The sequence below is a fragment of the Diabrotica virgifera genome, chromosome 3 (assembly GCF_917563875.1).
Source record: "Diabrotica virgifera virgifera chromosome 3, PGI_DIABVI_V3a".
In the NCBI taxonomy this organism is placed as follows: Eukaryota; Metazoa; Arthropoda; class Insecta; order Coleoptera; family Chrysomelidae; genus Diabrotica; species Diabrotica virgifera.
In genome coordinates, this window is record NC_065445.1 from 269,550,095 (window position 1) to 269,564,589 (window position 14,495).

General features: G+C 31.4%; 1 protein-coding gene across 3 annotated transcripts in view; it reads left to right on the forward strand.

The window, feature by feature from the left end:
• LOC114328280 (phosphatidylinositol 5-phosphate 4-kinase type-2 alpha) overlaps positions 1-14,495 on the forward strand; it is a 122,680-nt gene that overhangs the window by 77,976 nt on the left and 30,209 nt on the right. For all 3 annotated transcript variants that reach the window (XM_028277093.2, XM_028277092.2, XM_028277094.2), the window contains exon 5: positions 3,766-4,005. In XM_028277093.2, coding sequence (XP_028132894.1) covers positions 3,766-4,005 — 240 coding nt within the window. The remainder of the gene's footprint in view (positions 1-3,765; positions 4,006-14,495) is intronic.

Below are 14,495 nucleotides of genomic sequence, written 5' to 3' on the forward strand. Positions count from 1 at the left end.
GATAAAAGCACACATCGGCATAGGGTAGACAATGAATTAGGAGATAAGTAGAGGCTATTCCCAAAATTTCATTAAAATCCATGCAGTAGGATAGAATTCGGAGGTAATATCCTATTCTTGCTCCCATTGACTGGCGGGCGTATTATACAGGGTGTCCCGAAAAGATTGGTCATAAATTATACCACAGATTCTGGGGTCAAAAATAGGTTGATTGAACCTCACTTACCTATATACAATAGTGCACACAAAAAAAGTTACAGCCCTTTGAAGTTACAAAATGAAAATCGATTTTTTTTCATATATCGAAAACTCTCAGAGATTTTTTATTGAAAATTGACATGTGGCATTTTTACGACAGCAATATCTTAAAAAAAAATTAAGTAAAATTTGTGCACCCCATACAAATTTTATGGGGGTTTTGTTCCCTTAAACCCCCCCAAACTTTTGTGTACGTTCCAATTAAATTATTATTGTGGCACTATTAGTTAAACACATTATTTTTAAAACTTTTTTGCCTCTTAGTACTTTTTCGATAAGCCAGTGTTTATCGAGATATTTTGAATATTTGTCGAATCCACCACATATTTGTATATGGTTAAGTACGGTTATAGAGACCTGTTAATAATCTGAAAATTTATTTATAATTTACATTTTTAGGTATATTTTGAAAAAGAAGCTACATCTCGATAAAAGGTGACTTATGAACAAAAGACTAAGAGACAAAAGTTTTAAAAACACTGTGTTTAACTAATGGTACCACAATAATAGTTTAATTGGAACGTACACAAACATTAGGGGGTTTAAAGGAACAAAACCCCCATAAAATTTTTACGTAAATATATTGAAAAAGAAGCCGCATCTCAATAAAAACTGGCTTATCGAAAAAATACTAAGAGGCAAAAAAGTTTTAAAAACGTTGTGTTTAACTAATGGTACCACAATTATGAATTAATTGGAACGTACACAAAAGTTTGGGGGGGTTTAAGGGAACAAAATCCCCATAAATTTTTTGTGGGGTGGACAAATTTCACTATAATTTTGTTTTAAGATGTTCCTGACATAAGAATTCTACATGTCCATTCAATAAAAAATCTCTAATAGTTTTCGATATATTGAAAAAAATCGATTTTCATTTTGTAACTTCAAAGGGCTGTAACTTTTTTTGTGAGCACATTTGTACTAAGGTAAGTTAGGTTCAATCGAACTATTTTTGACCCCAGAATGTGTGGTATAATTTATGACCATTCTTTTCGGGACACCCTGTATATTTTTATTGAATTATAAATACATTAAATGAACTTTTACTGTTGGACATAGGCCTTCCCTTACTTACTTACTCCGTGGCGTTGCAACCCTTCGTGGGTTCTGGCCGACTGGACAACATGCCTCCACTCTTCTCTGTCTTGAGTAATCCAATTATCCACGCCAAAAGCTTTTAGGTTTCCTACTATACCGGATGTCCACTTATATTTTCCCCCATTTTAACTGCCTATAACTTCTGAACGGCTCAAGATAGAAATATGCGGTTTTCGCTGAAATGTTTTATTTTAGTAAAAGTTCTATCTGCATGGATTGAGCTTTTTTATATCTCTTTCAATTACGAAAAAAAAATGGTAGATTTTGGAAAAAAAACGTTGTTGACTTTTTTATTGAAACACCCAGTATATTTTTTTGTAAGTTGAAAGAACCGTCATTCACCTATCCAACGATATAAAGTTTTTTAAAATCGGTTGTCAAATGACTGAGTAATTAATTTTTAAAATGAGAGGTGCAACGTGTATATCACATAACGAAATAACATAACTAAGCAAATTGATATTATGGTTATGTGGTTTCCACATTGCATCTCTCATTTTAAAAATGAATTGCTCAGTCATTTGACAACCGATTTTAAAATCTTTATAGCGCTGGATAGGTAAATGAACGTTCTTTCAATTTACAAAAAAATATACTGGGTGTTTCAATAAAAAAGTCAACAACGTTTTTTTTCCAAAATCTACCATTTTTTATTTAAAAGCGATATAAAAAATTCAATTAATTCAAACAAAACTTTTACTAAAATAAAACATTTCAGCGAAAACCGCATATTTTTATCTTGAGTCGTTTAGAAGTTATAGGCAATTAAAATGAGGGAAAATATAAGTGGACACCCGGTATTATTATCTCACCATCGGAGTCGAGGGCGTCCACGTGGTCTTCTTCCAGCTGGGACCCATACCAGCCTTACCAGTACTTTCATCAGAACGTCTTCTGAGGTGTCCCGTTCATTGGAGTCTTCGATACTTTATTGCTTTTATTATGTTGACGTCCGGGTATAGCACAGACATCAGGCACAGGTCCAAAGATCTTCCTTAGGATTTTTCTTTCCCAAATACGTAATCACTATTCGTTTCCACTTGTTATGGTTCACGTTTCGCTGCCATACATCACTACGGGTCGTATGATTGTTTTATAGGCCTTCCCCCCATGAATTTAATTATTATTCGTTTTAAGATCAATTCAGCATGCCTGTAATATTTTAACACATAAAAAGCCTCTCAAAAGACAAACATAAACTTTATTTCAGTATTTTCGGTTGTGGAAACACTTGTGTTTTCAATCATCATCATCATCAAGACCTTTCATTCCTGATAAAATGTTTGCCGCTCTTACTTAGAGCTCTCTGATTCGCTTATTGCGGCAAATCGCATTCTAGTTGTGCATTGTCAAAGTTAGTTATGTTACTTAGCCTTGTTACGATTTTCTTTCACCCATTTCGATCTGTGCATATGTTCCTCCAGTTTCTCACTTTCAGGATTTTGATATGTTGCATGACTTGGTCATGCCAATAAAAACGAAGAAAACTCGAATATCTGGGGCACCTGATGAGAGAACATAAATACGCATTACTTCAAAATATAATGCAAGGAAAAATAGAAGGAAAACGGAATCCAGTCCGTAGAAGAATGTCATGGTTGCGGAATTTGAGAGAGTGGTTTGGCTGCACCACTAATGAACATTTTAGGTCAGCTGTAAACAAGGTCAGGATAGCCTTGATGATTTCCAATCTCCGATAGGAGTGGCACAAGAAGAAGAAGATGACTTGGTCCTCCCATGATTTTTCTCTAGGTTAATGGTCTCTCTTCTCCTTGGTCTTTCAGATTCTGGATTCCATCTGGTAACCTTGTTAATCAATAGTTCGTTTTCCTTCTCTCTGTGTCCCAGCCATCCCAGTATCTGCGCTTTAATAAATCTAACTATATCTTCTTCCTTAATTATGTCTCTTAGCTTATGGTTCACTCTTCTTCTCATTTCTCCGTTTTCCATACTTCTCGGGCCCGTAATTCTTCTGACGATTTTCTTTCGGATATTCTTAATCTCTCTTCATCATATTTACCTCTTAGGCATATTGTCTCAGCTGCTTATGTAACTACTGTTCTGATTGTAACTCTGTAAATATTCAATTTTGTATTTCTGGATAAGGTCTTGTCCTTCATTGGCTTATGGTATCTCCAGTAAGTTTGGATTTCTCTCTTGCTATTTCTATATGAATTATAATTTCTTCATCAGGATTTGGTGTCTCGTTTATCCAACATAGGCTTTCTAAGGCTTCGTTGAATATTATCTCCGATTACGCGTTAAACAAAGTTGGGGATAACTCACAACCTCGTCTGACCCCTCTTTGAATGAAAATTGTGCCTGTTTCTGTTTTTTCAATAAGAATATTTAATTTAAATGTATATTGAAGGTTCTTTCTGGTTATTTAATATATTTTGTCTTATGTAGTATATTGTAGAAAGACACGGCAAGACGCTTCTGCCGCAGTACCTTGGTATGTATCGTCTAACGGTAGACAACGTCGAGCACTATATAGTCGTAAGTAGAAACGTATTCTCAAATCACTTAAGCACACACAGAAAGTTTGATCTCAAGGGATCCACCGTCGACAGGGAAGCCTCGGAAAAAGAGAGGGAAAAGGAGCTGCCCACGTTGAAGGATAACGATTTCGTCAATGAACAGATGAAGGTAAGAATCATCCTATACAATTGTTGTGTTAAATAATGTAGAATTTTCTATCTGAATTAGTACGTTATCGGTATTACATTTTTATAATTGTAAATTTTTACAGAGTAGTAATTAATAATGTCATATACAAAGGGTCCTGTTAAGATAGACAAAATACCCTCACTCTCATAATTTTCAAAAAAATTTAAATTGACCTTGAGCCATCTCCAAAAAAAAGTTATTCGCGGTGTGCAAGTACTCGGAAGGGATACGCGAAACGATCGTGCGCGAATAGCGGAGAAATATTGCAACTTTCCTAAATAATTCATATTGTCAATTGAAATTGTCAAATTGACGTACATTTCATACCTATTGTCATTTAAGAAGAAAAATTATACAGTGAGCACGTAAAGGTTGGAATAAATTCATTTTCTCGAGAATGGACGATTTTGGGAAAAATTCCCAAATTAGTTCAATTTTTATTTTTGAATTACGACTTATTGGCATATATATCATACTAGTGACGTCACCCATCTGGGCGCAATGAGGTCATCGATGATTTTTTTAAATAAGAATAGGGGTCGTGTGATAGCTCATTTGAAAGGTAATTCAATTCTCTATTCAGTAATATAAACATTAACATTATTATTTATACACGGTGACCATAAAAAATTTTTTTGAATTAAATTTATTGACATAAAAGGAAGAATGTGTGTAATTTATTTAATTCAAAATACGTTTTACTGCTATCAGAAAACAGGAAGAAATGTTTATTTGGCAAATAAATATTGTTTTTTGCTTAAATTCAACATTAAAGCCGCCACTCACCAGCCTCGTGACAGTTTGAACATTTAATTTAAGCGAAAAGCAATGATCATTTTTCAAATAAACATTTTTTTCAGTTTTCTGAGAGCAGTAAAATGTATTTGAATTAAATAAATTACACACATTCTTCTTTTTATGTCAATAAATTTTATGCAAAAAAAATTTTTTTTGACACCCTGTATAAATAATTATGTTAATGATTATATTACTGAATAGAGAATTGAATTACTTTTCAAAGAAGCTATCGCACGACCCCTATTCTTATTTAAAAAAATCATCCATGATGTCATCACGCCCAGATGGGTGACGTCACTAGTATGATGTATATGCCAAAAAGTCGTAATTTAAAAATAAAAATTGACCTGTTTCGGGATTTTTTTCCAAAATCATCCATTCTCGAGAAAATGAATTTATTCCAACCTTTACGTGCTCACTGTATATTGCTTCACAATATTGATATGATATGCAATTATTATACAGGGTGTCAGTAAATAAGTATGAAACATTTTAAGGGCTAATTCTACATAAAAAATAATGCCGGTTTGCTCTATAAAAATATGTCCGCAAATGCTTCGTTTGCGAGATACGGGGTGTTGAAATTTTTATTTCAAACTGCCAATTTATTAATTGCTCTAAAAGCAGTTGAGGTATGAAAATAATATTTGGTGAGTTTTAGGAGGTAGCTATTGCGCATTTTTTGACATACAATTAAGAATTTTGTATTCATCATTGGCGCGTATACGGGTAATAGCCTGAATTTTTTAAAGAAAAAAATAGTACGCCACTGAGATATTTCAAATTAAAAATTATTTTTAAATTCCACGTTTCATTTTTGATAAAAAACCTTTCTTGCCTTTTTTTCATATAATGCACCGTTTTTATGCAGAAAAATAAAACATCTTGGCGCGTGTTTTTCATTTCTTAATACATACATCATCAAGAACTATCCAATACAATAATACTAAACTACAACAATAACAAAAAATATTACTAATAAGATTTCAGCTAGGTGCAAAGCTGCAAAAATGTTTAAAATGATCTTCTTTACAGGTAACAGAAGAATTTTATATTCATCATTGGTGCGCGTACGGGTAATGGTCTGAATTTTTTGAAGAAAAAAATAGTACGCCACTGAGATATGTCAAACTAAAAATCATTTTTGAATTCATCGTTCAATTTGCGACAAAAAATCTTTCTTACCTTTTTTTCATACGAGGCGCCGTTTTTATACAAAAAAATAAAACATCTTAACGTTTACAAAGTATTCGAGGTAGTTTCCATATGCATAGAAACTTAGTTCAAATACTTTGAAAACGTTAAGATGTTTTATTTTTTTACATAAAAACGACGCCGAATATGAAAAAAGGCAAGAGAGATTTTTTGTCGTAAATTGAACCAGCAATTTAAAAATAATTTTTAATTTGACATATCTCAGTGGCGTACTATTTTTCACTTAAAAAATTCAGACCATTACCCGTACGCGCGCCAATGATGAATATAAAATTCTTCTATAACCTCTAAAGGAAGTCTTTTTAACATTTGTTGTAGCTCTGCATCTAGTTAAAATATTATTAGAAATATTTTCTGTTATTGTTCCAGTTTAGTATTATTATTGGATATTTCTTGATAATGCATTCAAAAAATGAAAAATACGCGTCAAGATGTTTTATTTTTCTGCATAAAAACGGTGTACCATATGAAAAAAGTCAAGGAAGGTTTTTTATCATAAATTAGACGTGTAATTTAAAAATAATTTTTAATTCGAAATATCTCAATGGCGTACTATTTTTTTCTTTAAAAAAATTCAGACCATTACCCGTAGGCGCGCCAATGATGAATACAAAGTACTAAATTGTATGTCAAAAAATACGTAATAACTACCTCCTAAAACTCACCAAATTTCATTTTCATAGCTCAACTGGTCTTAGAGCAATAAATAAATTGGTAGTTTGAAATAAAAATTTCAACACCCCGTATCTCGTAAACTAAGCATTTGCGGACATATGCTTATAAAGCAAACCGGCATTAATTTTGCATGTAGAATTAGCCCTTAAAATTTTTCATACTTATTTACTAACACCCTGTATAAAGGTAAATTTAATTAATTGTATTTTGCTTGCAGTACTGCATTTTAATAATTAATTTTATTTACTACATACAATTGTTTACGTTTTAATAACATAACCTAAATCTTATTTTTTCTTCTTATTATTTTTTTTGGACTATGGCCTTGACAATTATCCAGTAACCAGGACCATATGATTGGCCAATATAATTAAAAGTGCGAATAAAAGTGCAGAGCGTAGAAACCAGGTGTCGTTTTTCCGAACTTGCACGGTCCCAATACGCTTTTTTAGTTGAGTTGAGTTATACACTCAATCTACGGGTCTATACAAAATAAATAAGTTTTGTAAAATCCTCACCTACGGCTGTAAATTTTTGCAATTTTTGAATTAATTTTGAACCCATCGAAAAAAAAAAAAATAAAAACGAAAAAATGACGTTTTAGGGGCTAGGAGAAAAGGTGGCTAAAGTCCAGCTGTTTTATTTTTTAAACACGTAAAACATGAAAAAAATGATTCCGCTTGTATCGATCTTAAAAAATATGATTATCGCTGCAAAAAATCACAAAATCCCTTAAAAACATGTTTTTTGGGGGGGGGGGGTTGAAAGGTGTTATAATAACCTATAAAAAACCTTGATTTGATTTATTTTGCAGTTTATAAAATGGAAAAAATCGTTCGAAACCTCTAAAAAACTGTTTCTCGAATTTTCGAAGGGGCGCACCTTACGGAAAAGCTGGAAAAAAAAAATTAAAAATATAATTTTTGATAAAATACACAAAAATTTCGAGAAAAAATGCATATTCAGGTTATGTACACTCAACATTTTTAGGGTCTATCAAAAATAGACAAGTTTTGTAAAAGCCTCGACTATGCTTGTGATTAATTTGAAATTTTTAAACCGATTGCAACCCACCAAAAAAAAAAAAAAACGGTAAAATGGCATTTTTAATGGTAAGGAGAGGGGGCAGTAGGCTAAAATCGGGCTGCCTACAACGTAATAAAATGATAAAATAAAAAAAAATTAATTCTGGGAGTGATGATAGTTTGCCTATCTTAGTACCCTTTCGCCGGAAATTAAAAAAAAAACTTTTTTTATCCCCCTCTCGCAAATTATCTTCCAAAGGTTTTAAGCTGTTTAATTTATTTTTATTGTAACCCCACATACTACTTTCTTTCATAAAATTTTGGATACATTTTTTTTTATTAAATTTGAGCTAATTTGTCCGGTGTATGAAGAGATTATCAGTAGTTATTACACGAGAGCTCTAAAATTATCAATTTTAATTATGTTTTTAATTATATCTAAAATTATGTCAAAGAGTCACGAGGGCAAAACAAATCGGTAATTTTTAGGAGCTCGAAAGTAATTCGGTAAGATTATTTCATGAATAAAACTGTCTTTTGAAATCATTTTAACTAATATTTTATTGATATCTTCATCTGAATATTTGCTAAGCCTGTTTCTTAGTGTTCTCTGTGACAAGTTGTAAATTTATTAATTGTCATTAATGTCACTGGATGCTCATTTTTGCGTAGTAAGGAAGGGCATCTGACGTAAAACACTTGACGACGGGAAATTATCAAAAATTATCGCTGTAATTTTTTTCTTATAGGTTTCTATTGGTCAGAATCTTGAATGGAATAATCATGGTAATTTTGTTTGTTTTCCAATAGAAATATCTTTACCGGTAACCAGTATTAAGAGTGTTGAAAATGGCTGTAGATATACTAATTTAGATAGAAGTGTCAACACATTAGATTTGATATTTTCCTACGATGTTTCTCTTTATTTTCCAATACCTATAAATTTCTGATGGTAATTATTTTATTCCGTGCCGTATCGCTTCCCGACCGTGCTATATCCAATTAACGAAACGATTTACTTTTTGCACCGAACACAAAAATACGGATGTACTTTTTTGATGAAACATTTCACAATAATTATATTGTTACTTTTACAAATTAATCCGATTATTGCCTGCTTGCTCGTTTTCTACATTTTAATGAGGCACATTTTTATTGTATTTGTAGAATAAATCCGAACTTTTGCACGCGGCAGGCGCTTGTTAGGTATATTTTAATTTGAGGAAGCTGTTAATTAACGGTATATGTTTCATATTTATTACAAATGTCACTTATAAATGTTTAAATTGTGAAAATTATGGTAAAAATAGATAAAACACCTTCAAAAACTCATTATAATTATCATAGAAAACGAAGTTCGTCAGAAGAATCCCATCAGAAATTGTTTGCAATCCTTTCTTGAATATTATGAGAGATTTTCGGAGGTCCCATAAAAAAAATTAACAGTAACTGGATTAAGTGAGAAGAGGAGCCCAAATTTGAAGTCAGATGATCGAAAAAGACTATATTTTATTCCTTTTTGTTAACCTATAAGATAAATTAATGTTATTTAATATGCTTAATCAAAATTTAACCCTCACGCACAAGTTGTAGTCTATATGACTAACAACTTCAGTGAGAAACTGGGTTTATTTATTATGTTCTTAGTTGCTACAAATAAACTCAATTATTATTATTATATTATTATATATCTAGTTTATTTTGTTTATATTCGTAGTCCTGAGAAACTAGCAAAAATACAGTGTTTTTGACAGTCACTGTAAATACTATAGCCCGATCAAAGAACAATCTGACCCCAAAAAAAATAAAGGAAGGATGAAAATTTGGGAATAGGTAGTTGAAATTATCTATTATTATACAAGAAAAAGTTTACAATTCTACATCCCCTCCATTTTACAAAAATGGAGGGGAATTTTGGACGGTTTTTCGGAGATACCTCAAAAAGTAAGTATTATAGCGAAAAAAATATTCTTAGCAAAAATATAGCCCATAAAAAATTGAAAAAAAAAATGGTGTATACATGAGGCCTCTAGACCCAGTAGAAGCAGAGTTGTAGCTAATGAAAAGTAGGTTCTTCTTCGTCAAATTCCAAATCGAATATTTCAATGTGAAATAACTCAAAAACGTAGCACTTTTAGGGGTAAATTCATTTTAACTTTTTTGAAGTGTTTAAAAAAAGGTTTATTTTTGTTTTTTAAAAAAAATTGTAATATTAAAAGTAAGTGAATTACGCTCAAAATATTGTTGGTCCCTTTTATTTTTTGGAAAAAAAATCGCGAAAATCACCCCCTACTTAGCATCACATATACATTTTAACATTACCATTTCACAAGTTACTTTATCTATGTATTATTTATATGATCTGTAAGTTTCGTCGGTTCAAAGTGCTTCGTTTTGAAAAAGCTGTAGTTAAAATGGCTTGAACGAGTAACTAATTACGAGTTTAGGCAAATTTTGAACAGCCATAGCATAACCAATGTTTGTCTAACAAGAAAACAAAAAATCAAAATTATTCAGAAAAGCAAACCGTACATTTTATTACTGTTTGAGAATTTGCTATTCCTAATTGTTTTTAAGTTAATTCCATAAACAATTACGATTTTTTTCAAAATAAAAAAAATGTTTTATTTTAAACCCAATTATTTTCAAAACTGAGCACTTTCAACCAATGAAACTTATAGATAACATAAACAATACATAAGTAAAGTAACTTATAAAGCGGTAACGATTAATTTTATTTGAGAAGCTAATTAAGGGGTGATTTTCGCCATTTTTTACCAAAAAATAAAATTAACCAACAATATTTTGTGCGTAACTCATTTACTTTTAATGTTAGAAGGTTTTTTAAAGAACAAAAATAAACCTTTTTTTAAACATTTTAAAAAAGTTGTATAAATTTCCCCGAAAAGTGCTCCGTTTTTGGTTATTCCATATTGAAATATTCGATTTTAAATTTGACGAAGAAGAACCTACATTTCATTAGCTGCAACTCTGCTTCAGCTGGGTCTGCAGACCTCACGCATACACCATATTTTTCAATATTTTATAAACTATATTTTTACTAAGAATATTTTTTTCGCTAAAATACTTACTTTTTGAGTTATCTCCGAAAAACCGTCCAAAAACATTTTTTTGGTTTAAAATGAGGACACATTCACTCGCAAATAACTCGAAAAGTATTGACTTAGTAAAAAAACTCTATAGAACGAAAGTTACTAAGAATTAGTCATTTTATCCAATTCCGGACTTATTTTGAACGTATATTTTTTCACCCCGAGAAAAAAATTTTCACCCTGTATTTTCCAATTTTTGTAAAATGGAGGGGATGTAGAATTAACTTTTTCTTATATAATAATAGACAATTTCAACTACCGATTCCCAAATTTTCAACCCCCCTTTATTTTTTGGAGGTTTTCGTAAAATTTTGCGTTCCCTGATCGGGCTACTACCCAACATAGACAAGACAAATGTCCAAAAAAAAGATAAAACAAAAGTTTATTTAAATTTTTGTGATAGAAACTGTAGGTGGTGGTATAATATACAAAATAATAGTATATTATTCAACGAGCATGTAATGATGGCTATTACTCACGATGATGAAGTTTGCGACACGAGCCGTAGGCGAGTGTCGTGTGTCGTAATTCATCAGAGTGAGTAATAGCCATTACATGCGAGTAGAATACTATACTTTTTCTACGATCTTTTTTTTTATTTTAATTAGTAAAAAATTTAAGTATCAACTACTCGAGATTTAAATTATAATAATTTACAGAAATACCTAAATGCTATTTACCCCTAGTACGTGGCTGAATAATTGGTTGCCTACTATTACTAAATTCTTATTTATTGTAAAAATACAACTAGAAATAGTTAATATAAGTTCTATTCGTTTCCGAAAAATTATAAGCTTAAATTTGTACCTACTGTCAGTGAATCTAATAAATAGGAAATGGCTGTTGTCGGTGGACGTATTTCATAATACATATATAGTTATAATGTATATTTACATTTAACTATATATAATATAATAATATATAACTATACATAATATGCTATAACATATTTAACACAATATAACTTGAAAAACAAACACAATATTAGTTATAAATTCCAATTAACATAAACAAAATGCGCTAATGTCACTGTCACTAAATTAAATGATAAACGTCAAAATTTTTAGTAAACTAGATATAAACGTACAAAATATACTGACATTGTTATAGTTAAAATTTCTTTACAAATTTTTCGAAGTTAATTATTGGTATAAATTACAATAAATATTGTATTAAATAAACAAGTTTAAGTAATTTTATTCGCAGTTTATATACGATTAATATTAAAAGTGGCATGCACCACTTGAATCTAACTTCAGCCCGTGAGTAATAATCCGTGAGTAACTTCAGCTCGTGAGTAATGAATTATTACTCACGGGTACAGTAATGGGTGCTATTATCTATGAAAAAATAGCGAATAATGAGCATGTTATTAAACGGTCGTAGAAAAACATAAATTAAACATGTCGTCTTTGCTTTTTCTCGTACTTTTCAAAAATAATTGCACTTTTCTAAAAATATGCTCGAAGTACAAATTCGCATACTTAATTGGTGGTAAAAGGATTCAATCATATTTCGCCCTACAGTCGCCATCTATCGCCATTACATTTAATGTAATGAAAACAATTGCAGTTTGCACTAGTAATAAACGGGTTTACGTGCGCTTGAACCGTTTTGCCTCAAAATATTTTTAGTCTGTAAAAACAAGTACCTAGTAGTAAAGGGGTTTATGTGCGCTTGATTCATTTTACCACAAAACTATTTTTAGTATTCTGTAAAAACTCATGTTAATACAGGATTAATTTCAAGTAAATAAATATTAGATTTGAGTCGAATTTTGAAGACTAATTGAGTCTTATGCAACGTGCCAGTTGTAGTTACACTGTGGATAACAACTGGGTTAAAAATGATTAGTAATAGTTCTCTGGGTGGTGCGAATAAACACATAAGTCAAAAAGAGCAACTTTTCAGGAAAACGTAAAAACTGATTAATTCCTACATTATGAAGCACCCGTTCATCAAATTTTATAACTTACCGTGATTTATGTATCATATATGTCTTGTAGAAAATAAATTACAAATATACATTTTTTCATGAGTTTTGATTGACTTATTCCATTTGTCACCCACATTGAGTATAAAAAATGACTTATGTGTTTTTTCACAATAAATGAAATATAACAAATTAACCAAAAATAATGTAATATTCTAAAGTAATCAAGAACAAAATCATCAAATTAACAAGTCCATATTTATGTTAAAAGGCATTTATACACATCAGTTGTTATCATCTTCATCAAATTCTTCTACATCGGGATCGGTTAATGTTGACTTTGAAGAAGACGGCAATTGTCTATAAAAATCATGAAAAACAGGTGGAATGTAGTCAAGTAGTGCCAAAAAATCCCTTTTCTTTTCTTCGGAAATGGACAATGGCATGTTTGTAATATGTGGAACATTGCTTCCTTCATCTAGCCATTTTTAAGCTGCGTTAATGCGTAAAAATGATATTTGTTGGTGTGGTTCATATTCGTCTAAGCTACTTTTAAAATTGATTTCGCCAAAATTTTTAGTGTACTGAAAACATCGTACAGGTTGCCATTTAAAGTAATTCTTTGCTACATCCTTCTTTTTTTTTACAAGTGGGCCTTTTAACATAGCTGAGAATGTTAAAAAGTCGGTCCGGGTCATTTCGACAACGGTAAACCTTGGTCCGCAAGAGCGAACCAATTAATACCAATCATAAGGATGGCTGATTAAAGTATTGGTTGTTTTCTTTTTTCTTTCTATAATATCGTGGTCACCATCCACTTCCATATGGGAATACCCAGAAACCATAAATTTATGTTCTATAACATCAAGATTTTGGAACTTTTGTAAGGCTAACGTTAACATCGCAGTCACAAATGAATTTTTGTTGTATCCCCCGCAAGTATCTGAGTATATGATTACTTTTTAATAGTAGGGGCTAAGGCTTGAATATGGTTGTAAAGACATGACGCAATTTTGTTGGCTCCACGAGCTGCGATAGTCTCGTACCACATGTAGCAAAATGACTTACCTGTTGTATTATCATGGATTGTTAAATTATACGGCCATAGCTGACGCTTATATAATGAAATGGAATTATTAGTTTTCGACTGGTTTACCAGTCATCATCAGTGCTTACGTGCAATGTACATGTTAGCCACCAAAATGCTATTTTACAAAAATATGTGGGTCAAAGCCCATTTCAAGTAGTCCGTTAAGGAAACATAAGTATAAAAAGCTACCTTAAGCCTTGATGTTTAAAATATAATTTAATTTGCCCTAGGTAACATCTGAAATTTGGGTGTGACTTGTTCACATGTTGGAAGTTTGACGGCAAGTCAAACTTGGAAGTTTGACGGCAAGAAATGGAATTAGTTAAAAATCGAGTAGCAAGGCACTGTTGTAAATCCATCGTCAAGCAGCTAATAGCTTCATTGGCTTTTGCTAGTTCTTTATCTTTTTGTTTTTGTTTGTAAGTCTCATCTGCCAAAAATAAGTGATAGTATGGTTTGTTCAACAGTAAATGGTTTGAATTCAATTAGTGCGGTCGTAAATATTATTAAATTTATCTGACCTGGCCCATTGTTAAGACCCACCCGGAGCGATAAGCCACCGAGGTAGACAGAGTTGGTCTTTTGCAATTAACACTGACTAGACGGTACTCCCATAATAA